The sequence below is a fragment of the Pelobates fuscus genome, chromosome 1 (genome assembly GCF_036172605.1).
Source record: "Pelobates fuscus isolate aPelFus1 chromosome 1, aPelFus1.pri, whole genome shotgun sequence".
Taxonomy (NCBI): domain Eukaryota; kingdom Metazoa; phylum Chordata; class Amphibia; order Anura; family Pelobatidae; genus Pelobates; species Pelobates fuscus.
The window spans coordinates 460,701,929-460,725,941 of record NC_086317.1 but is presented as its reverse complement, the minus strand read 5'-3'; the positions used below and the strand labels follow the sequence as shown (position 1 = coordinate 460,725,941).

The 24,013-nt window shown below is 40.3% G+C and overlaps 1 protein-coding gene across 1 annotated transcript; it reads right to left on the bottom strand.

Annotated features, from left to right (window-relative positions):
- Positions 1-1,389: 1,389 nt before the first annotated feature.
- Positions 1,390-16,657, bottom strand: CHORDC1 (cysteine and histidine rich domain containing 1). Its single transcript, XM_063430842.1, has 11 exons — positions 16,471-16,657; positions 13,628-13,677; positions 13,472-13,528; positions 11,280-11,440; positions 10,161-10,264; positions 9,361-9,419; positions 7,904-7,974; positions 6,249-6,354; positions 5,967-6,086; positions 4,751-4,813; positions 1,390-1,858 (listed from the first exon to the last, which is right to left on the bottom strand). The coding sequence occupies exons 1-11, from the start codon at positions 16,532-16,534 to the stop codon at positions 1,703-1,705; spliced, it is 1,011 nt and encodes a 336-aa protein (XP_063286912.1). The 5' UTR covers positions 16,535-16,657; the 3' UTR covers positions 1,390-1,702.
- Between the last annotated feature and the right edge of the window lie 7,356 nt (positions 16,658-24,013).

The following is a 24,013-nucleotide window of genomic DNA, read 5'->3' as shown; positions in this document are numbered from 1 at the left end:
GAGCTTAAGTGGTCTGGGTGCCTATAGTGTCCCTTTAAGTCTGGCTCGAAACTGACGTTCCTGTATTACAATAGCAGAAATATCACCTGCTGGTAAATCCACTGATTTTAGATAACAGATTGCACATATTCAAGGCAAACTCAATTCTTTAAAGGAATCCGTCATCACACTTATGCCTGGGCACAAAAAAACACCGAAATGTAATTCAGAATGTGACCTTTACTCAGCCTCTTTAAGGGTTATAGAGGCAGTGTAAAGGTCACATGAAGGATGACAGCCTGTGTCTTAACAGCACTGTAATTTTAAGTGATTTACTTAACCATTAAATGTCATTTTACATCCAGTACCAATTTTAAGTACATATGAAATATGTTTAAAACACGACTAATAAAAAGATTTGTGTTTTTTCAAATGGCATTAATCCCTTCATAGAAGATGATGTGCCAGGACTATCAATATATAGGATTTCCTTATTTTTGTGTTATTCAAATAAAGCACCAAAAAAGGTGAGATTTAAAAACATGACTCTTCATTAACAGATGCGTGTTGCAGAAAATAGACCAATAATAAAAAAAATAATTCTGAGAGTACGTCAGGATAGGATCTATTTCGCCTGTTGATTCTCTAGCCATTTGTAGATGTCAGCTTGACTGACCAAATGGGCTATACAAAAGAATTAGGTGGTCTGTTTTTTTACAGTCAATCTGTAGCAACACATTTAAAGTCAATATTTATCAGATAACTTGCAATTTGATGTAATAAAGAAAAAGCCTTTGAAAAATGTTCTCAAATTCTCCTACTTTTACAAATCGGCTGCCAAATTACAACAGCTTTCTATATAGCAAATAAAAACAGTAGTTAGCAAAAGTAGCAGGATGCTTAATAAAATAAATTAATTGCTTTCAGTGGAACACTATAGAATTAGAAATACAAACGTGGCCTATAGCCTCTACTTAGGCCTGCCAAAAGTTTGAAAGGTGTGTTTTACTTACCTTCGAGGTTTTAAAGCACAGGTTTCTGTTCTGCTGCTCTGCCTCCTTGGCTGAGATCATCAAGTTTGATGATCTCAGCTAATCATAGGGAAACATTGGGAGGCTAGTGAGCATGCGCAAACAAATGCCACAAATGATCTCTACGAGGGTCATTTGGTCACTTGACAGTTTCTCTCAGGTAGCTCTTGTAGACAGCCAACCAGCGGTATCACCATTTTATTGAGATGAAATGGCCTAAGTGCCTATTGTGGTCCTTTTAAGAGACCAATAAGATAGGACCTGGTAAAAGAAATGGCTGGAAACAATCTGTAGTTTTAATCTGTTAACTAATATAGAAAGGAATGACTCTTTTATACAATCTTCCCTACCAAAAAAGGTATTATAGATACAGTACAAATTAAAACATTAAAGTATGCATGTTTATTTGTTTATAATGGAATGAATATATAGATTTGTATAAAAGCTACGGAACATAAATACATTTCTGCACGACAGATTCCCGTTCAAGCCGGGAACTTTGAGATCAACCGTCAGCTGTGCTACCAAGGTCAGTTAGAGAAGTAAGGTTCCAGACTGGATACTTAAACTCATGCCAGTGATACACGGTGCAGCATTTGGAATTCAGAAATACTTTAGCATATTTGTCATTTATGAAGGCAAATCATTCAATTCCCTATGAAAAACTCCACCAACACCATGGTGTTTGAAAGCTATTCTGGTTCCTCCGAAGCGGTGTCCTGTTTTGGTGGTGATATAACAGTTGGAGGTAATTCTAATCGTGCCCAAGTCATCGGTTCAGCTTTTTTCAAGAAAATCTCCACCTTGGTTGCGGTCAAAGTGACATAACTTTTCTGAACATCAATCACCTGAAGGGGGAAAAAAGTTCAATATAAGGAAAAAAACAAAAACAAATACTTTTATATTACAAGAGACTGATTATTTCCACTTGCCACTGAAATCTGAACTTGGTCATGGAGGCTTGCAGTATTTCTGGATGTTTCTGAAGAAAAGTTGCATGGAACTGTGCTTCTTCTAGTATTGATAAGCAGATTCCAAGTGGCACATGTAGTGAGGAGTTTCAAACAAACATGTTCACCCTCTAAACCAGGATTATCCAAACTACAACTCTCATCATTCTCTTGCTATTAATTTTATTCAAATAATCATTTATGTTGTAGTTCAGCAACATCTGGAGGGCCAGAGTACAAATACTACCATGAATTTATCGACACAATGACACTGCATGCTGAGAATTAACTGTAAGTCAGTTCTAAGGGTTACTTTTGTCAAACTACTTTTAAAGTGGCTCTGTCACCTCTCACTTTTAATAAAGATAAAATAATTACCGACTCAGTCAAAAGAAATATTATGGACTGCTATGTCAAGCTCTTAGCCGTCACTAGTGATGGGTGAGGGGACAAAATAGAGCGGGCCAATTCATAGACATCATTGTTGCACTCTTTTGCATGCACAAGAGCACAACTTTGACGTGGGATCCTAGCAGATAAAGTGTCAGAAGCGGGCGACGCCTGGCACCCCTTGGCCACCTCAGTGCCAGAGTCTCTGCAAGGTTTTACTGCTCAATTCACTGTCATTTAGGAGTTAAATCACTTTGTTTCTATTTATGCAGCCCTAGCCACACCTCCCCTGGCTCTGATTCACTCAGCCCGCATGAAAAAAAAACTGGTTTCACTTTCAATCGGATGTAATTTACCTTAAACAATTTTATCTCTTGCTCTGTAAATTGAACTTTAATCACATACAGGAGGTTCTTGCAGGGTCTAGCAAGCTATTAAATAGCAGGGGATAAGAACATCTAAATTAAACAGAACTTGCAATAAAGAAAGGATAAACTTTAGATGACTTTACAGGAAGTGTTTATGGAAGGCTGTGCAAGTCACACGCAGGGAGGTGTGACTAGGGTTCATAAACAAAGGGATTTAACTCCTAAATGGCAGAGGATTGAGCAATGAGGCTGCAGGGGCATGTTCTATAGGGATCGACCGATTATCGGTCTGGCCGATATTATCGGACGATATCTGTATTTTCAGCAATAATCGGCATCGGCCAATAAAGATACAGATATTTTGCTGATAATGCAGACCAGGGCCGCCATCAGGGTCCTGGAGGGCCCAGCACACTTGTACTTACCTTCCCAGCAGTTTCCTTCAGCTCTCCTTGGGTTAACATGGCAACGCTCCGCGCAGTACAGGGGCCGCGAGAGTTAGACAGGGGAGCTGAAGGGAGCTGCTGGGAAGGTAAGTAAGAGTGTGCTAGGACCCCTCTGTACAGTCCATGCCACCGGACCACCAGGGAATGCCATATCCCCCCTCCCTGGCCAAGAAGCAGGGCGGGGGGACTAAAACATAATTTAAATTTTTTTTAATATTAAAACAAAAAAATATACACACACTACACAAACACACACTGCATCTACTATACACACACACCCACACTGCATCCACTATACACTAACTACACAAACACACTGCATTCACTATATACACATTACACAAACACCCACACGGCATTCATTATATACACACACTACACAAACACACTCTGCATCCACTAATCAAATGCTCTCACTGCATCCACTATACACACACTACACAAACACACACTGCATCCACTATACACACACTACACAAAAACACTGCATTCACTATATACACATTACACAAACACCCACACGGCATTCATTATATACACACACTACACAAACACACTCTGCATCCACTAATCAAATGCTCTCACTGCATCCACTATACACACACTACACAAACACACACTGCATCCACTATACACTAACTACACAAACACACTGCATTCACTATATACACATTACACAAACACCCACACGGCATTCATTATATACACACACTACACAAACACACTCTGCATCCACTAATCAAATGCTCTCACTGCATCCACTATACACACACTACACAAACACACACTGCATCCACTATACACACACTACACAAAAACACTGCATTCACTATATACACATTACACAAACACCCACACTGCATCCACTATACACACACACTACACAAACACACTCTGCATCCACTAATCAAATGCTCTCACTGCATCCACTGCACACATATATTCTTGAAAACATAAACAATTCTGACTGGCATGCATATTTTGTGCATTTACCTTAATAAAAAAAAAAGATTTGCAAAAAAATAAAAATAATAAACATGTTCAGTTAACAGTAGATTTGTGTAGAAATTGTTTTTTATTAAAATGGTAAATGTACAGAATAACGGTAAGTTATCGACTATCGGCCTGAAAGTTTTTAGATTATCGGTATCAGCTCTAAAAAAAAAAAAAAAAATCAATAAAATAAAAAAAAAAATAAAAAAAATCAATATCCGGCAATCCCTAATGTTCTATACACCGAAACTGCTTCATTAAGCTAAAGGTGTTTTGGGGACTATAGTGTCCCTTTAAAAAGGCTGCAGTCAAGAGATCTGAAGGTTTTGCAAGCTGGTTTTAGCTATATCCCCAATGACAAAATGCATGAATTAATGCAAGCACACTTTCATTGGCAGTATACCTGCTAAATAGGGATTTAAAAAATATTGAGGGGCAATGGAGTGTTACATCACATTTGGTCATATGGTTGGATAAGTTTTAAAATTATTAACAAAAAAAGAGCATTGGGGCAGAATTATTGCACATAAGATATAATGTCCCCAATGTGGGGAAATACGGATGTATAAACTAAAAAATCTCAAATCACTTACCCCCCACAACTTTACATTCTGCAGAAATTCTTTCTCGCCTTCAAACACGATCTGTATATTTACCTACAGGGAAAGTAAGGATTTTAATGATCTTGTTAGACTACATTTGAGTTAATCATATTTTCACATCTACAATTAAATGGAAAAGTTATGGAACAAAACTACCACCATCAGTTTTATAAGCTATACTGAAGAGATACTACAGTTAAAAAAAAAAAAAGATCACATCATTTGGAGATTATAGTTATCTATAAAGGGTGCAATTTATTGATAGAAGATGAAGGAATTCCAAGGGGATTGATAATAATACAATTAGTGGATACATTAGCTGAAGGTGCATCCTTACAAAAAACATGACAGCAGTGAAGCTGGGGACTCATAGCATGTCTGCCAATTATTATTATATTGTTGCTTAAGTTCCATTGATAATTTAACAATGCTTCGGCTACATAAAGGATACAGCAATAGACAAAATCAGAATGAAGATGTTAAGGTCTGAGGAGGTCCCCAGGTGCTGGCTTAAGAGGTTAAACCATTACCAGCCGAATCTGGTGTTTGATCGCTCTAACCTTCTCCTTTAGCCGCTGTTTCAAGGATTGAGACATTCACAAAACAGTTTGAGAAAAATACGCTTCTAAGCCATTTTGTGAGTGGGGAGCTACTAATAGAGAGAGTGTCAGCTGTTGCTCTCAGTGGTGCCCTTGTCTTTGTTAATGGTTTAACCCCTTAACTTAATGCGGCTCTCAAGGACCTCATTGAATAAAGTTGTTCTGGTGATGTGAGCATTCCTTTAAGAACCAATGAACAAATCACTCAATCACAATCTATTCTCTAAAGACCCTATACCAACATTAGATGACCTACACCACATCAGTTTTCTGTTAACCCACCATCCTGGTCCTTCAAAAGGAAGTTGTTGTTTTTTGATCCAGCCTTGATACACAAAATTCCATGCACGTAAAATTAATAGTAGCTCTACCGGAGAACAGAACTGGGTGAACAGTTATCTCAAACATTAAATTCACATTTTATCTTGCCCAAATCGCCAGAGCAGTTTTATATCAGATTTCCGTTCCAGATTATTTTACCATTTACCCATCTCTGACAAATAAGGTTGAATCTTACTCTAGCAATCCTTATTACTAAAATGTAAAGGTTACTTAGAATAACACACAGTGTCTTTCACCTTGTTGTAAATGTCCCACATACCACTTACCAGTGTACTATTTGCTTCTACAAAGCTCAACTCTGGCACAGAGTTTTTTGCATAAATTGATATGGTAACTCCACCTCCGGTCTGATGCCAGTCATGCCTACATGGAACTACTTTCTTACCCTAAGAACAATCAGAAAAAAATTACATGAGATTAAGATTAACTTTGAAGTTGATAATGCCACACAAGTCAGTGTTTTCACTAGTCGTAAAAGCTGTTAATTTCAGTTAAAGCGTTAGATTTCTTTCCCAAGCGGAGAGTACGTAAGGCTTGATAATACTTACATCATCTTTCTTTATCCATAGATGTGTACCAGTGGAACAACCTTGTTGAGACAAAAATGTATTAAAATCAGAGGTTTTCCTCTTGCAGCAACTCCAATACTTCATCCTTAACAAAATAGAAAATTGAAAGGCAAGTTTGAATAAATAAAAATGTCTGCATATAAATTCAAAAGGAATTATGGAACAAGCAATAATCATATAAATACAAATGTTCCCCTTTCTTCTCTAGAAAGTACAGTAAATAAAATTTTATTAAAAATTGCTTATAGCCTGCATTAACCTTTTTTAATTGAGATTCATTTTAAATTTGTATATATAAAAAAAAAATTAGCAATGGTCATCACAACTTAGTTTAGTCCAGGCACAGCCAAGGCACACATTGCAAGTGAGGAAGAGAAATAAAAAACACTGTTTCGTTTCTCCTCTTCTATGTTTTCTTTATGTCAACTGCAGAGGACAGAGTTTATAACTGTGATTGGAACTGTCCTGTGCTTAAAACACGTATTCCAGATTTACTGTTGGAATGTGTGGGTGTCATGGAAACCTCCTAAGAATGGGGTCATATGGGAGTAAGTTTGAGGAGTTAGGGCAAGGCATTTCCAAGTCCCCTCTTATGTCTGCCACCCTGTGCTTATTGGGGGCACAGGGTGACCAAGAAATCCAGGCTGGCCTGCCTAAGTCAGACTTCCACAGACTAAGTAGCTATGGGGGTCCCATGCGCCTGATTGGGACCAACCAAGAAACTGTAGAACTGCCAAGCGGATAGGAACTTTGGCACACCCCACTGAAAGCTGTAGCTCAGACTCCCTGAGGCGGATCACAGTGCTATTTTGCCAGTTAGAACACTCTGGTGTGAGCTATCTGGGAATTTCACGTTTGTGGGGTTTACTTATGTATAAATATATGGTTTTAGGCATATTCAGTTAAGGCTCCTTGTTGCCTGGAGGCTAATTAGCTTAATAATTGTAATTGAGCTGATTATCTCCCAGACACAGGGGCATCAATGAGGGAACCTATTGTAACTGTTGATGACCCCATGTTGTGACTGTCCCAATGAATACACGCGCTTTGTGACAAAAAATGAGTGTGTGCTTTACCCTTCACCAAGTGTCATCTGGTGGTTGAGGAAAGGGCTATATCACTTTAGAGCTGTATTCTCCAGCAAGAGGGAACCTGCAACAGAGGTACTCAACGTACTGGAGCTCTGTTACATAGCCACCAAGTTACAGGACAAAGGAGATATGGATTTCTGCATTTAATTATATTTTAAACATTTCACAAGACAGTTATTAAATAGAACAGTAAACAAAATATTAAAAATCCCAAATCACCTCCAAAGCGTATCCATCACATAATACTATAAAAAATATTATTATAGACTACAGCTTATACAATTATGCAATGAGAATAGAAGTAAAAATCACTCAAACAGTGAGGAGACAAAAGGTGTATACTACAAAGCAAATAAATTGGTCCCAAAACGCTATGCAAAAAGTTTCACACATTGCTCGTTTGTTTTTAGGTCACTTGCATTACGGTTCAGATACGAGACTCCCAGTTGTATTCTTAGCATAAATGAAAAGCTATTTTGAACACTTTCAACAGAGTGGAAAATGAAATATACAAATAATAAAAGCAAAAATCTCTTGACATACCCTTCATGAAATATAGGAACTCCAGTGTGATATCGGCAAACTTCTTCGTTGGTTTGTGGTCCAGCAAAGGTCTGGATATAAAAAGCAAGAGTGTAGTTGTGGATTAGTAGGATTTATTAAGTTACACAACAGTTAAAATGTCAACATATAGATTACACATTATGTTATGCGTCCATGGTAGGCTTGCTACAAATAAGAGCTAAGCCTGATGTACTTCCTGGAATTAACTACATTGCGTATTCACTCATTTCACATCTGAAAACCATTATGTTGGCAGAAACATGCCATAAAACATGTGAAAACCACATCTGAAATGGAATCTGTTGTGACAAGCACCAGGGAATCTTCATTTTGCTCTGCCATACAATATAAATGTACCTTGTAAAAAGGCAGGAAATCACTTTATTTTAAACATGCACTCTCAGTACCATAACCACTACAGCTATTACAGTGGATATAGGTCATGGAGATTTAGTGTCAATCCTCTGATTTTTGTCAAACTGCTCATAACTGTTTTACATAAAACAACCTCCAAGCACAATCAACAGAGACAGCGCTCATGAGATTCACTGGACAATAACTACACTATAAAAACACAAAAACTAGAACAAAGCACAACAAATATTGCTTGTAATTTACTGGCCCTTAAAAATAGGTGGAATTTGCTACATATACAAGTAATACTAACACACTGCTCTAACTATTGGTCTACCAGTCAAATGGTACACACGGATTTGCAGTTTTATTAAATAATAATAGGAGAATCAGAGGACATAAACCCAAGCTACATAGAAGATAAGAAGGTAATCCGCCAGACCAGATTTTCTTTGTATTTCCATACGTATGTGGATGATAAAAACTCTGTGCAGTCACACAATTTTCTAGTTAAAGGAACACTATAGGGTCAGGAACACATACGTTTATTCCTGACCTTACAGTGTTAAAACCACAATCTTGCCCCCTGACCTCCCCTAAATACAGTAATAGATTACCTTTTTTCCAGTCTATTGCTGCTGGCTCTGCCCCTGAGATCATCAGAAGTGGTGATCTTAGCCAATCCAATGCTTTCCCATAGGAAAGCATTGGATTGGCTGAGAATGTCAAGGATTCAGATCAGGGACAGAGACAACACAAGCCCAACACAGCCCTGGCCAATCAGGTTCTCCTCATGAATTGAATCAATGCATTTCTATGAGGAAAGTTCAGTTTCTATGAGGAAAGTTCAGTACAGAGGGTGGAGACACTGACTGTCACACTGTGCAGCACTGTCCCAGGAAGCACCTCTAGCAGCCATCTGAGGAATGGTCAGTGGATACATCCCTAGACTGTAAAATAAACACTGCATTTTCTCTGAAAAAACAGTGTTTACTGCTTTAAGTTTCTGGTTAATATTTACAACATGTTCATCAATTATGTTGTTTCATCCCACCATGTGCTGCTATGATGTATATTTGTACCTTTAAACAACCTCCATTTTTACAGGAGGTCCCGATCTTGATCTCTCCGGTTTCCTCATCTATACAAAAAGGAGGGTATAAAAAGATAAAAATTACTTATAACAAAAGACATAAAAAAAAAAAAAAGTTATTTTTAATACAGGTTAGTGCAGAGATTTACAAGTCTCTCATTCAGCAGCATCTCATTGGTGACCATCTGGTACAGTGATGTCAGCATGCCACAACAAACCTACAGTGAATTTAGTAAAATTACTCTTTTATTAAGAGATATTTCTACCTTAATCTTATAACATTGTACGGTACATTTACCTACATTAAATAAGTGTTTTTTTTTAGCTTTACAAATAAATGCTCGATTATTAGAACAGCTGTTCACACCAGTATTTTAAGTTGAAAGGTTGATTGTGTGTGCAGTCTTATAACGTTCCATGACTAGCTCGCTTCTCATGACATTTATATCAGCAGGACGAGCCCAACATCAGCTGGCAAACGCTAGTCACTCACATCAGCACTGTATGCTGGCATGTGTATGGAAAGAAGGCATGTTTCCATAGTCTCACTGTTCCTCCATACACTCTCACAAGGTTAAAAGAAATTACAGCCATCAATCATCTCTGTAAGCTATGGCAATTAAACCCCTCTAACTGGGACTTTGAGGTAATTTCAAAGTATACATAAAACCAAATCATCAATAAAGAGCTCTGGGTTTCCTTGACTACACATTTCACCCCCACCTCCAAAAAAAAAAAAAAAAAACTAATTTAAAAAGAATAAATAAGGAAAATTAACATATAAAATACCTGTTACTATCTGATCATTTCCTGAGGAAAGTTTCAGTTTTTCCAGTGCTTGTTTTAGTGATGCAGATACTTTTAGTTGTAACCGCACAATGGGTTCATCTGGGCTGGAAAACGATACTTATTGATTAATGAAAATTACAAAAACAAGAAGAAAACAAAATCCCTATTGCAACACTGCTCATTGAAAATAGGCAAATAACCCCAAACCTGCATCACTAATATACTAAAAAGCTTTGCTACAGAGAATACACTGAGATTTTCCCATGTTGTCAAGTACCCAACCCATGACACTATATAGCACACATACATACACGACCTGCTGTTTTACAATTGCTGGAGGAGATATTGTTGTCTACCTCTGTACACCACACATGTCTTAAAATATACTGCATGAACAGAGACCCAGATTGTTAAAAACAAGGTTTCAGATTTAAAAAGGGTTACTCTCGAAGCATTAGGACAACTTCATTAAAGTGAAGTGGTCATGGTACCATATGTGCAACACATATGGAGATTAATCTCTCTACTGTCAAATGTGTAACTCCACTTCCAGTAGCATCATTCTACCCCTCACCCCCCACTTATAAAAAAAACAAAAAAAAACATATTTTTGTATTAATAAGAAGAGTCTCAGCCAGTTGCACTCTGTGGCTGCATACACAGAACATCCAGCTTGTTCCGAACACTTAAAATAGATTTATCTAGATTTTTAAAAATACCCATAGATACTGTGAAATAGATTCACTCGCATAAGAATAGAGGTGGGGAAAAAATACAAAAAAAACAGGTTTCGTGCAGTAGTACACAGACTCTGCCTATGATCATGTAATGTTTTTGCTGTTGATGCAAAAGAAGGCAAAAAACAGTTTGAAGCAATTCCAATTTTTTTTTTAACAAACTAGGAAAAAAATCCTTCTTGACCCCAGAAGGGCAGTCAGATTTATGATTTGACAAGAAGCTATTACCCCACAAAGGACAAATTTAATCCCTGAATATTATGTTTTTGCAAGTAATTATCCAATTTCTGTTTAAACATCTGCATAGACTGATAAAACAACTTCTTCAGGTAGAGTATATCCTTGTTATGCAAAACAAATCCCCCCCAAAAACAAACCTTACCTTGGTCTTTTTATTGACTCTATTGGCTTTGGAGCTTGAATTATATGTTCATTGAATTTCGGTTTTAAGTCAGCCAATTCTTTTCTCTCTGATGTAGTTTTGACTTCGGGTTTTACAGGTTCTGGAAGCTTTTCATTGCTATGCAACCCCTTTGTGCAACCCTAGAACAATAACAAGATCCACTTAACTAGATAAAACACGATAGGAGGTCACCTGAGATCCAAAGTATTGGGATTATGCATGGAAAATTGTTTCTGTAATATAAAACACACACACAAATGTATCAAGGCTAAATGCCAAGAGACATTTTCTTGGTTTCCATGGTGATTGCCCCTTGTTGGTACATTGCCTCAGACTAGCACCTTGCTAAATCTCCATCACATTATGTTAATTCTACACACACCAGAACATAGCTCTTTTAGTCCAAAATATTTCATGGAACAAATATGCTATGAAACAAAGAGCTGCAAAATAAATTCCAAGAAGGTAGACTCTTTTATGCTCTGCTGAATATCTTCTTTAAACTATTTTTATAATAGCCAAAAATCATCTAGACCACTGCTGCAGAGACCCGGAGAAACATGTTTGGTATGTTCTGTTTTGACTGTGCTTTCATACACACTTAGCTCTTTTCCAAAAATATTTAAGTCAACCTGCAGAGATAGAACTGATCAAATATTTATTTCCTAGCAACAGGGCTTGCTGGGTTATGGTGACATACATATTGATGAGAACAAATCCAATCACTTGCACAGCAAAACTTTAACTAGTGAAAAATGTAATTTCCTGTACAACGAAAGGATACTCACTTCTCAATAAAACCCCCCAAATAAAAAAAATAAAAAAAGGTTACTTGCGCATTAACTATCCCCAACACCGATGCACATTTAAATAACTGGAGGTCTTTAAATATCACTTCAATGGCCATTTAAGTGCAAGTTCACCTGGTGCCACCAAGAAGTAGTGGGAGTTTGAGCACAGGGCTCAAGTATATATTTGTTTTTGTATTACACAGCCATGTTACAATGCTGCCTACCACTATGTGTTCCATATTAAGAGTTAATACGCGTGTAGGCATCTAGAAAAATACCCCTCTCTGTCTCAGAGGTTTCACCTATGAGCAGAAAACAGCAAGGTGAATTGTTAGCATAGAACTCACCTTGACGTGTCAGGTGAGCTTACACTTAAATGGCTACTGGAGTGATACTAAAAAACTCTATTTTTCATTGTATGCGTTGGAGCTGTTGTGTACTATATTCATTACTGCCGCCCAAAAGTAGTGGGAGTTTGAATGCAGGAATTCATTTTGTACATTCACTCACATCTCAGCCAGTCCTTGTTCCCTTTGTATTAAATTAGATTGTTGTTTCACATATGTTGAAGGGAATCTCCGGGCACCATAACCATTTAATTGGAATTAAGAGGTTATGGTGTCAGGAGGTACCTGGCACCAATTTACCTTTAGGGGTGAAACCTTCACCAACATTTTAACCCACACATTCACAAGATGGTTTGAGAAACGTACATATTTTTCTCAAGCCATTTTAATGAATGGGGCGCTACTGACTGACACATTCATCTAATCAGCGGTGGCCCTGTTCGCAGCAGTCCAACGCTTCCTGTTTGAAGAATCTTCGCAAAGCACATGGACAGGGTCAGAGTTAAACAACATTAGATAGAAGACTTTGGGGTTAAAACGTTCACAAACTGTTTAATTCTAAAGGTACATCAGCACCAGTGACCTCCTGGTACAATAAAAACTAAATTCTAATTCAGTTGTTATGGTATCTGATTTGTTCCTTTAACTGGAATCATACAGCAGTGCAAGAAGGCACATACAGAATTAAACCTCTTTGCTTTTTAAAGAGAATGACGTCACTCTTCCCATCATAAGTCTGTGTGTAATGAATGAGAAGTGCCAAGTGTGTACAGCTGTACACCTTGAAGAAAATCATTGTAAGAACAGTATGCGTTTCAAAAACACGATACCTTACTTCAGCAGAAGTTATTTTAAATGATGAATTAAAAAATATATTATATAAATAAAGATGCAGTGTCAATTTAGTGCATTAAAATGTCAATAAAAGGAAGGGGAAAAAAAAAGTGCCAAGAGCATTTAGACTTGCCTTCTTTATTTCTAAAAATATCTAAACGGACATATGTGTAAGGGAATAAGATTGTGACAAGCTTACCGCAATGCTCAGAAAATCTGAAAAATCAGTTGTTCTTCTCTTACAGCATGACCACCCCTGTGTGCAATATAAGAAGACAGGTGAAAATAAGAGCACATTCTTTATGAATATATCTCAAAGTATACTGCACTAGGTTACATTACAGACTGTACCAACCTTTAAGGCATCATGAAAGACTGGTACTCCAGGGTGATAAGTGCAGGAATCTGCAATAGAACGAATACAGCCACAAGCAATTACAAGCAGGTCCTGCAGAATTTAAGTATCGCCTATTATTCACTCATATGGTTTAGTGAGAGTTATGACAACACTGACAGATTGAATAAATAAATAAATAAATAAAATAACTCATTCCGTGCAGAATGTGTTTTCCTAAACATTGTAGTGCCCTCTGGTCCCTCCGCCCTCTAGCACGGAGATCATCAGTACTTAAGATCCTTCTCGCCGTTGAATTGGAGGTACGTTGTCTCTTTATTTAGAATGTTTGGTAGGCTTAGCTCAGACAGAGAGTAGTGGGGGAAGTAGTGGGGGCAATGTGCAACACTTGTCTGATCCCAGGTAAGAAGACAAACCATTCTAACACAGTTTAACACCTCACAATGAGGTGGCATAAGGCACCATAACCACTCAAACAAGCTGGAATGATTATAGTGTCTGGAGTGTCCATTTAAGGTATCAATTGGAAATTTATGAAACATGTTCCTCAAACCTGAGTGAATTAAGCAAAATGCCCATAAAGGAACAAGAAGTGTTGAGCAAGCTCAAAATGTTTAAAGTAAAATAGTAATTATACAACTTGAAAGACCAACACAGTCACCCAGACTACTTCATCTCAATAAAATGGTCCTGTATGTTTAACCAGAAGATAAAAAAAATTGTTTTATTCCAAATGTTTAAGCAAATAAAAATGATACATGCTTCTAGTGGCTGTCAGTATGCACTGACCAAGTAAGACTCAGTCATGTGTATCGGATGCGCATAAGAAAGCATTGTATTCAATGAATGAGCATGGGGCACGTGGTATTAGCTCCCGAAGCTCCACTATGAGCAGCACTGGATTAATCAACGCTGGATGAAGCCATGCCTCCTTGATGACGTCACAGGAAGATAGAGTGGTGAGCAGCGCCGAGGGAATTATTGATTTTATTGGAAAAATGGTCCGTGGGAGGGACATGCATGGATATATTAAAGGACCACTATAGTGCCAGGAAAACACTCGTTTTCCTGGCACTATAGTGCCCTGAGGGTGCCCCCACCCTCAGGGACCCCCTCCCGCCAGGCTCTGGGGAGAGGAAAGGGGTTAAAACTTACCTTTCTCCAGCGCTGGGCGGGGAGCTCTCCTCCTCCTCCTCTCCTCCCATTCGGCTGAATGCACACGCGCGGCAAGAGCTGCGCGCGCATTCAGCCGGTCTTATAGGAAAGCATTATGAATGCTTTCCTATGGACGCTTGCGTGCTCTCACTGTGATTTTCACAGTGAGAATCACGCAAGCGCCTCTAGTGGCTGTGAGTGAGACAGCCACTAGAGGATTTGAGGGCTGGATTAACCCATTTATAAACATAGCAGTTTCTCTGAAACTGCTATGTTCATAAAAAAATGGGTTAAACCTAGCTGGACCTGGCACCCAGACCACTTCATTAAGCTGAAGTGGTCTGGGTGCCTATAGTGGTCCTTTAAGGGACAGGAGCCTACAGCTTTAGGAATACAGGTTTGTATGAATTACTTTTATGAAAATATTTCCAATTTTGAGATTTGACTAACTACACATAACTTGGGATTTTACAGACATTTTTCTAGTGGGCTATGGTTATCACTATCTCTTTTTTAGTTCTATTCCATACTGATCTTTTTTCCCACTATAAATGTATCATACTAACATTGTGTAAACTCAAATTTAAAAAAAAAAACAAAAAAAAACCTTTTTGTATATCTTACATCTCATTTTTTGGATGTGAGTGTGGTCTCTGAATAATTTCTCTTTACATTTTTTAAATTACCAAATATGCTAGAAGCATGGAGCTTAACGAAAACTATATAAAAATTCAATGGACTGCTGCTTACCAAGATCCAGGGAAGTTTCCAACTTGAAAGTATACAATAGAGAGATACATCAGGGCTTAAAACAAAATGCGAGAGCCAAACGTGAACCTTATGCATTTCGTAAAGACCGTCGGGCCAGAAATGCGTCAGGTTCTCATGTTGCTTCCCCCTTGTAATACCACATATTGTGCTTGTCTCATGAGTTCCTTCCAATATAATTTTTCATTCTTCAGAGATTACACTAGTGTGGCGAGCTTTTACATTCGAGCCTGGATGTGCCTATTATTTAAATTATTACACTTTTAAGGCTACAAATAGTAACTTGTTTGAAACTCACAGAGGGGAGGTGATTATCTTTACATTCTAAAGGGGAAATTATAGTGCCAGACAACTAAAGTTGGTTTTCTGACATGCACTCCCGCCCACCCCGGTGCAGAAGGCGTCAAACCCTTCTGTCACTTACCTGATTCCAGCATCGATGTCCCTCTGCGCTGGTTCAGGCTCCGCCTCTGCGCCTCCCTCGCCATCAGCCGAGCATGCGCGGTGCTCGCGATAGGACTTCCCTCATAGGAAAGCATTACACAATGCTTTCCTATGGGGTTTTGGGGGGACGCTGGATGTCGTCATTGTCTCTAGAGGTGGCGTTAACCCTGGCAGGTAATTAATGCAGCTTATTAAAATCTGTAATAATAATTAGCAGCACAGGATTAGGTGACCTGGGACACTGCACCCAATGAGCTGAAGTGGTCTGGGTGCCTGGAGTGTCCCTTAAAGGAGTCCCATTTTACTGAATACCCTGACTATCATAGAACCAAATAAAACTAAATAGAAATCCCTCCCAGCTCCAGGTGAGCCCTCTTCCTGTGCTGCCCCCCAGCCTGCAGGGAGAACATGGAGGCTGATAGAATGGCTCACACAGCTCCCAGCCAGGCCCCAGCTACCTCTCCCCCCAGTCTCACCCTCCTTGTTGCTGTCCGGCTCGTAACGTTGTCCGCAGCCCCGGTTGTAGCACAGCAAGGACATGGTGACAGCCGAGGAAGGATGCAACGGCCGGCCGCACACACCGCACTCCAACAACCACCAGCCTCTTCCTTCCGGAAACCGCCGAATGCCCTTCGTGAAGTTTCCCGAACGTTCCGCGCATGCGCAAAGCGGGCGGCCCGTGAGACCAGCGCATGCGCAAGGAGGGCAGACTGCCGGGTATGGGCAGCGCACGCGCATTAGCTACGCCGGTGTTCTATAGTGACGAGGGTAGGGAATTTTTTTTTGATAGAACACCGGAACGTTCTGCGTTCCATTAGCTGCTGGCTACTTTCCACTGGCTGGCAGCGCATCACGGGAAGTGTAGTTCTCCATAGCAGGCAGAGTGCATTCTTGATTTACAACTAAACTATGAATAATGGCAGAACGACCTGCGTTTATTTAAAATGTATTTTATTTTTTTATGTATTATTAAGGCGTATTTTATTTCCTATGCCGTTATCAAGAGTTTGAAAGTACAGCCACTGAATGTTTCTGCAATGTTTGAATGTACAAAGTTGTAGCTAATTAATGTAGTCTGCACAGAAACCTGCCCCCCAACTTTAGACGGGACAGTCTTGATTTTGGGGTCCTTTCTCGCTGCCCCTGATTTAATTCGCTAGTGTACCGCATTCGGGGACACCAGGGAACTGTCAGCAGGCAGCAAAACAAAGGCGCATCATTAAATGCGCTTGCACTGTGCAGTGGGTACTACAACCATGCAGAGAGCGTGTAAGCAGTCTTTACTGCATCGTCCTCTATGCAGGAAGCTGTTAGTGAGCATGGTGAGCTTGACACCGGGCTCACTACGTCTACAGGCCACACATTTAGTGGCATTATCAATAACGCAATTTGTGTCACTGGTGATGCCCCCTCGGAAAGGCATCCCCGAGATCCCAGCTGAAAATTAACGAAACACTTCCTGACATTAAATTAGATATTAGCCTTTAATCCCTTACGTTAATCCTTCCCATACTGCCAATTGCTAAGCAGACCGCCACACTATACTCCACGCAGTGCACATTAACCTTTTCTATGTGGCCACTTATATTCCACCTTGTCACATTCTTACTCATTTCCTACTGTTGGAAAATTGGGTGAGGTTTTCAGAGAACCCCAACCATTTTGCTGTAATTAACATTCTTCTTTGTTAGACTGCAAGACCCGATCAATAAAATGCCTTCCATTCCTCCATGGTTGTGTAACGCGGCAGAAATGTAAAGACAGCCATTAATACTCAGCCTGCAGCCCAGTGTGTAGGGAGCAGGGCCATAACACAAAATATATCTCTGCTCTCTCACACAGCTCGGGAACGCACAGGAGATTGAGTATTGGCAGGGGGATAGCCCAGCAGGAAAATGCCTGTCTGATTCTGATGTAGATTAATTTAGAAATAAACAAATATGTTTAAATGTCTATCTGTTCCTGTCCAAATCTGAGATGATTAAATTGCGTATACGCAGAAGTAAGCTCACACTGACACATGGAGTTCAGGTTAAAAGCACTTCAGAAAATTTAATGCAATCTGGTTGGAAAACAGTTGTGCAGATCTTTTTAAAAGCAAAATGACATCATCATTGAATATCAGATAATAACAAATAAACATCATTAATTGGATTAAACGTTATGTGACTATATCAGTGTCCACCAGGCCCGGACTGGCCATCGGGCACACCGGGCAAATGCCCGGTGGGCCGCGGTGGCCATGGGCCGAGGCCGGCAGGGGAAGGTCCCAGGATCTCCCCTGCCGGTCTATGCAGGGCCGGCACTATCCGAGCGCCGGCCCGCTGTGTGCCATGAAGGGCCGGTGAGGAGATCAAAGATCTCCCTCACCGGCCCACTTTCATAGAGCTGCGGCTGGGGAGGGAGGGAGAGGACCCGGCGGAGCTCTATCTTGCAGCTCCGCCGGGTTCCTCTCGCGAGATCCGGCGCGTTGCCATGGCAACGACCGGATCTCGCGAGAGTGAACTCTAGCCCGCAGGCTAGAGTTCACTCACCCACTGAACCACCAGGGATGGATGGCAGAGTGCCGGTCCCCTACCCCCACCTCTCCATGGTTCCACCATGCCGGTCCCCCCCTCCCTGGGTAAAGGTAAGAAGGGAGGGGGGGACATAATGCCTTATTATTAGTTTTTTTTTTTTACTACTCCAACACAAAATCCCTTTTAACATGCACACACAGCACACACAGCACTCACAGCACTCTCACACACAGCACTCACAGCACTCTCACACACAGCACTCTCACACACAGCACACACAGCACTCTCACACACAGCATTCACACACATCACTCACAGCACACACAGCACTCTCACACACAGCACTCACACACATCACCCTCACACACATCACACACAGCACCACTCAAACACAGCATCCATCACACACACTGCACTCTTCACATACACACTACACCCCCTGCACCCCTCACACATACACACAGAACCCCAACACACACAATACTTCCAAACATATTTTTATATATATATATATATATATATATATATATACATACAGAACAAATTGAGAGCACTCAATGGATTTGGTAAATCAAAAAAAATCTATATTAAATAACACGCATATAAATCAACGTTTCGACCGTCTAGCGATCTATTAAATAAGCGGTATATTAAATAACACGCATATAAATCAACGTTTCGACCGTCTAGCGGTCTTTATCAAAGATAAAGACCGCTAGACGGTCGAAACATTGATTTATATGCGTGTTATTTAATATATATTTTTTTTTATTTACCAAATCCATTGAGTGCTCTCAATTTGTCCTGTTTATATTACTGCTCAGAGAAGCACCTGGTAGTTGCTATTGAAATTATTTTTGTTTGGGATGAGTGCCAGAAATTGTTGTGTTTTTTATGTGTATATATATATATATATATATATATATATATATATATATATGCAGGACGTAGAAAGAGCATATATATGAAACATGTGTATTGTTTGTGTGTGTATATATATATATATATATATATATATATATGTATATATATGTATATATATACACACACACACTACAGCACCCCTCACACACATACTGCACCCCTAAACACATTACATTCCAGACACACACTAGATCCCTTACCCAAATCTGGATCATATACACACACTAGATCCCTATATACACTCTGATTCCGTTATATACACACACTAGACTCCTGTATACACACACACACACTACATTCCTAACATACACACTCTGGATCCCTTATACATACTCTGCCCTGGAAGAGCATTGACCCAACGCTCACTTTGAGAGAGGGCGTGTTTGTCATTGGTGATGACGAAACACTTCCTCTCTGCCCCGCCCCCTTAGTGGGCCGCTGTGCTAAAAAAATGCCCGGGCCGAATTTTTCTCCCAGTCCGGCCCTGGTGTCCACCCATCAATATTATTAATTGGATCAAAAACTAAGTGGTTAGCTTCGTGTCCACCCACCAAGAGGTGGTATTATTTTGGACACGGGTGGGGACAAGGGGGTCTTGAGCGTCATTTTACACGGTCGGTGATGTCAGATCTCGTGGTCAGGTGCAAGGTCTCTTATGAATAGAACATTTCATTACTACAGTGTTCTCATGGCCTTCAATTTATACTATGTTGCGAGTTAGGGGAAATTCAGCAGTTCCTGGGTTAGTCATATCTTTATGGGAAAATACAGTCTTTGTCTATTGTGTTAGATGTGCTGAGCAATTCTGTCATGTAATGTAGTTTTCATATGGAGAAGTCAGGTTATGAGGACAAAATGGAGGATTGAAGAAGTCAGGTTAGGAGGACAAAATGGAGGATTGAAGAAGTCAGGTTAGGAGGACAAAATGGAGGATTTGTCACAGCATCAGGTTAAAATGGAGTTAGTGCAATAATTCAATACAAGTACAATAAAGATTTTTAATAATTCTACATCAGTCCCCCCTATGAAATGTTAATATTCTAAGAGATAAACTTTATTAGTTAGTTTCAGAGGACAGGTTAGCCCAAAGGCACAAAACCCTATGAAGTAACGGTTCTTAAAGTCTTCTTAGTTCTTCAGAGGGACATCATAAATAGACGAGCTTACATTACCATATGGACCTGTGTTATCTGGAATATAGGCACAACAAGTCATGGTGACAGGTAAACGTTGTTGGTTGCAATAGATATAATAAATGCAAATCAAAATATTATTATAATTATTAGCAGTGACGATTGGGAAAATGGACTCAAACTTTCCTTTTACTGCAAAATCATCTGGTACCCCCCTTGGCACACCTATGGCATCAATATATATATATATATATGTGTGTCAAACTTTCCCTTTAGAGGGGTGCTCCTCTTTATGTTCTGAAGCATGAATGTGGTGTGTCAAGAGTACCTTGTCATGTATTATGTGTATGGACATAATAACCTTGGCTAGGGCGCATTTGCTTATGCATTGTAGTATTAAACCTGTCCCACGCTACATCAGCGTAGGTGGACTCGGATCATTTAGTCAATATTAATATCACCACAAACTCAGGATGGGCAAATAATCCTGAGGGAGCTTGGCGTTTGGATCTCTTTAGCTTCACGAGGTCTCCTTTTGGGGTCCTCGGCTTTCCATCGATGGCAGGTGGTCAGGCATTATTGTGGCCATCAAACACCTACTTGTTGGTATCTTTTTTTCTTTAGAGTCAAAAGTGTGTCAAAATCAACAAATGTTACTTCTCATGTTGCAGAGAGAGAGAGAGAGAGTCTTGAATCTGGAACAATGAATCCACTGAGTGATCTCTGCAACTTTCACAATGCACTATTGGGTATATGGTCTTGGTTGTCACATTGATGACCGGCTAGGCTTCTGGCCATCCTGACAAAATGTCTATTATAACTAGTGCATATTTGACCCAGTAGCTCTTTGTCACCTGGATTCTTGAAAGGGATATTGAGAGTTAGCTAGGTGCTTAGGAGTATTTAGAGATCAAAGAGTTCATGAGGGTCTTGGATAGGTATAAAGTTCCATGGGCTCACTGCCCAGTACATGTTTTTGGGTAAACAGAGCTTGAGAGCGTTGGAGTACAGCCCGTCTTCAAGGGTTGCCCCTTTCTGTTTTCCCAGCTTTGTATTTCTTCAGGGTCAGTAGCTGCTTGTCATTCTTTCAGAAGCTTGAGATCTGTAGGTAGGATTTACATGGTGAGTATAGAAGTTTCTTTAGCGGACACCATTCTGTCCACTTCCCTTGGTGCACTTGTGGCTTGGTTGGCAGCTTTTAGTCAGCTGAGTGGTGCTTCTTATCTTCCAGATTGATCCAAAATAATGTGCTGCACCCAGGGCATATCTTGAGTCAGTGTAGGTATTGGCATGTCTTCCTTCAGGCATTTTGTATGCCACTGAGAAGGCTGTCAATTCAGCGTCTTGAGCAGATGTGAGTGAGGAAAGTGAAGATGCTTGACGTACCTGATCTTCTGTAGCAACAGCAAATCCAGTATGGTACCTTTCCTCATTATCCGCAAACAGAGTGGAGTCAGGATCTGGTAAAGCTACTGCATGCTCTGTTGAAAGGTGTCTTGTTTCTTCTTTCATCTGTTCAAAGCAACCATGAGGAGCAGTAGAAGAGGTTTCCTCACCTATTTCTTTGTGAGATTGGGGGGTATTTGTCTTTCTATTTACAGTTCTCTTGCTGACCCCCCCTCTGTAGAGAGTTGCAAATTGATTGTTAGTGTTTCATGTGTTCCTTTCATGAGATTTCTGGGGGCTTAGTGAAGAAAAAAACATGAGGGACAGCCACCTCCCTTACAGGTGTCTTACTTCCATGGGAATCTGGGTCAGGACCGCACTATTTCCTTGAGAGTGCCCAAAACAATTCTTTCATGTCTGAATAATTTTAATTTTTCGTTAGTGTGGTATTCCCCCCTGGGAAGTGGCGGAAGAGTGGCCAGAGCAACCTTTCTGCAAAATATAATGTTGTCAGGTAGAGGCAGAGTTGTCTATGGGTGGAGGAAATTGGTAAGGAATAAGAAGGGAGGAAGCATATAAAGGATATAGATATGGTGGTGGGGAGATGGAAGAATGAGTAGTGGATAGAGTGAGAGGGAAGAAGGTGGAGTAGGAGGAGGAGAAGGAGGAATAGAGGAGAAGTAGGAGGAGAGAGGAGAAGGTGGAGTGGAAGGAGAAAGTGGAGTAGAGGGAGGAGTAGGAGGAGGAGTAGAGGAGAAGTAGGAGGAGAGAGGAGAAGGTGGAGTAGAGGGAGGAGTAGGAGGAGAAAGTGGAGTAGAGGGAGGAGTAGGAAGAAGAAGGAGGAGTAAGAGCAGGAAGAAGGAGTAGGAGGAGGAGAAGGTGGAGTAGAGGGAGGAGTAGGAGGAGGGGAAGAGGAGAAGTAGGAGGAGAGAGGAGAAGGTGGAGTAGAAGGAGAAGGTGGAGTAGAGGGAGGAGTAGGAGGAGAAAGTGGAGTAGAGGGAGGAGTAGGAAGAAGAAGGAGGAGTAAGAGCAGGAAGAAGGAGTAGGAGGAGGAGAAGGTGGAGTAGAGGGAGGAGTAGGAGGAGGAGAAGAGAAGTAGGAGGAGAGAGGAGAAGGTGGAGTAGAAGGAGAAGGTGGAGTAGAGGGAGGAGTAGGAGGAGGAGGAGAAGGTAGAGTAGAGAGAGGAGTAGGAGGAGGAGAAGAGGAGAAGTAGGAGGAGAGAGGAGAAGGTGGAGTAGAGGGAGGGGTGGTAGGAGAAAGTGGGGGACTGCAGATGAAGGGGAGGGATCGGTGGGAGGAATAAGCGGGGGTGGGCAGGTAAGGGAGCAGACAGGTGATGTAGCAATGGAGGATACATCAGAAATCAAGACTAGGTAGAAATGCAATGGAGGCTGCAAATAGCCCATGTACAACAACTATTACTGGCCCTATGCTTTCCCTAGAGAAAAATAATAAAAGGCTAACATGCTCATCTTGTCTCCACAAGCCTCGAACGTTTCACTCCCATGGGTGGCCCATGATGGCTTGCCCACCACTTCTCCACACGGGGTCTTGTGCCCGTGGAGACAGACGCTATCCCTGACTCTCGTTCTTAATTTTATTAATTTAAATCTAACATCTCAAAATGTAATTCCTACGCATATCACAAATATACATTATCACAATTTTTATGTCTCGCAAATGGGATAAAATTTATTCTACTCTTCACTGATAATGTATCTTTAAAACATACGAAATAGACAAATAACATTGTCTTCTGCAAAATAAATGGAAAAGATAATGGAGATTTTGTTAAGGTTATAAAAGGCTATACATTAATTAACATTTCTTGTTCTCCAGTTTCTGGCTGTTAATGTCAATGTACAATGTAATAGAGCAGCAGGGAATGCTAGCAGAATGCTTGGTTGCATAGGGAGAGGTATTAGCAGTAGGAAGAGGGAAGTGCAGAGTACTGGATACAGTACTGGAGACCATATCTTCAGAAGGATATGGATACCTTAGAGAGAGTTCAAAGAAGGGCTATTAAACTGGTTCATGGATTGCAGGGTAAAATTCAC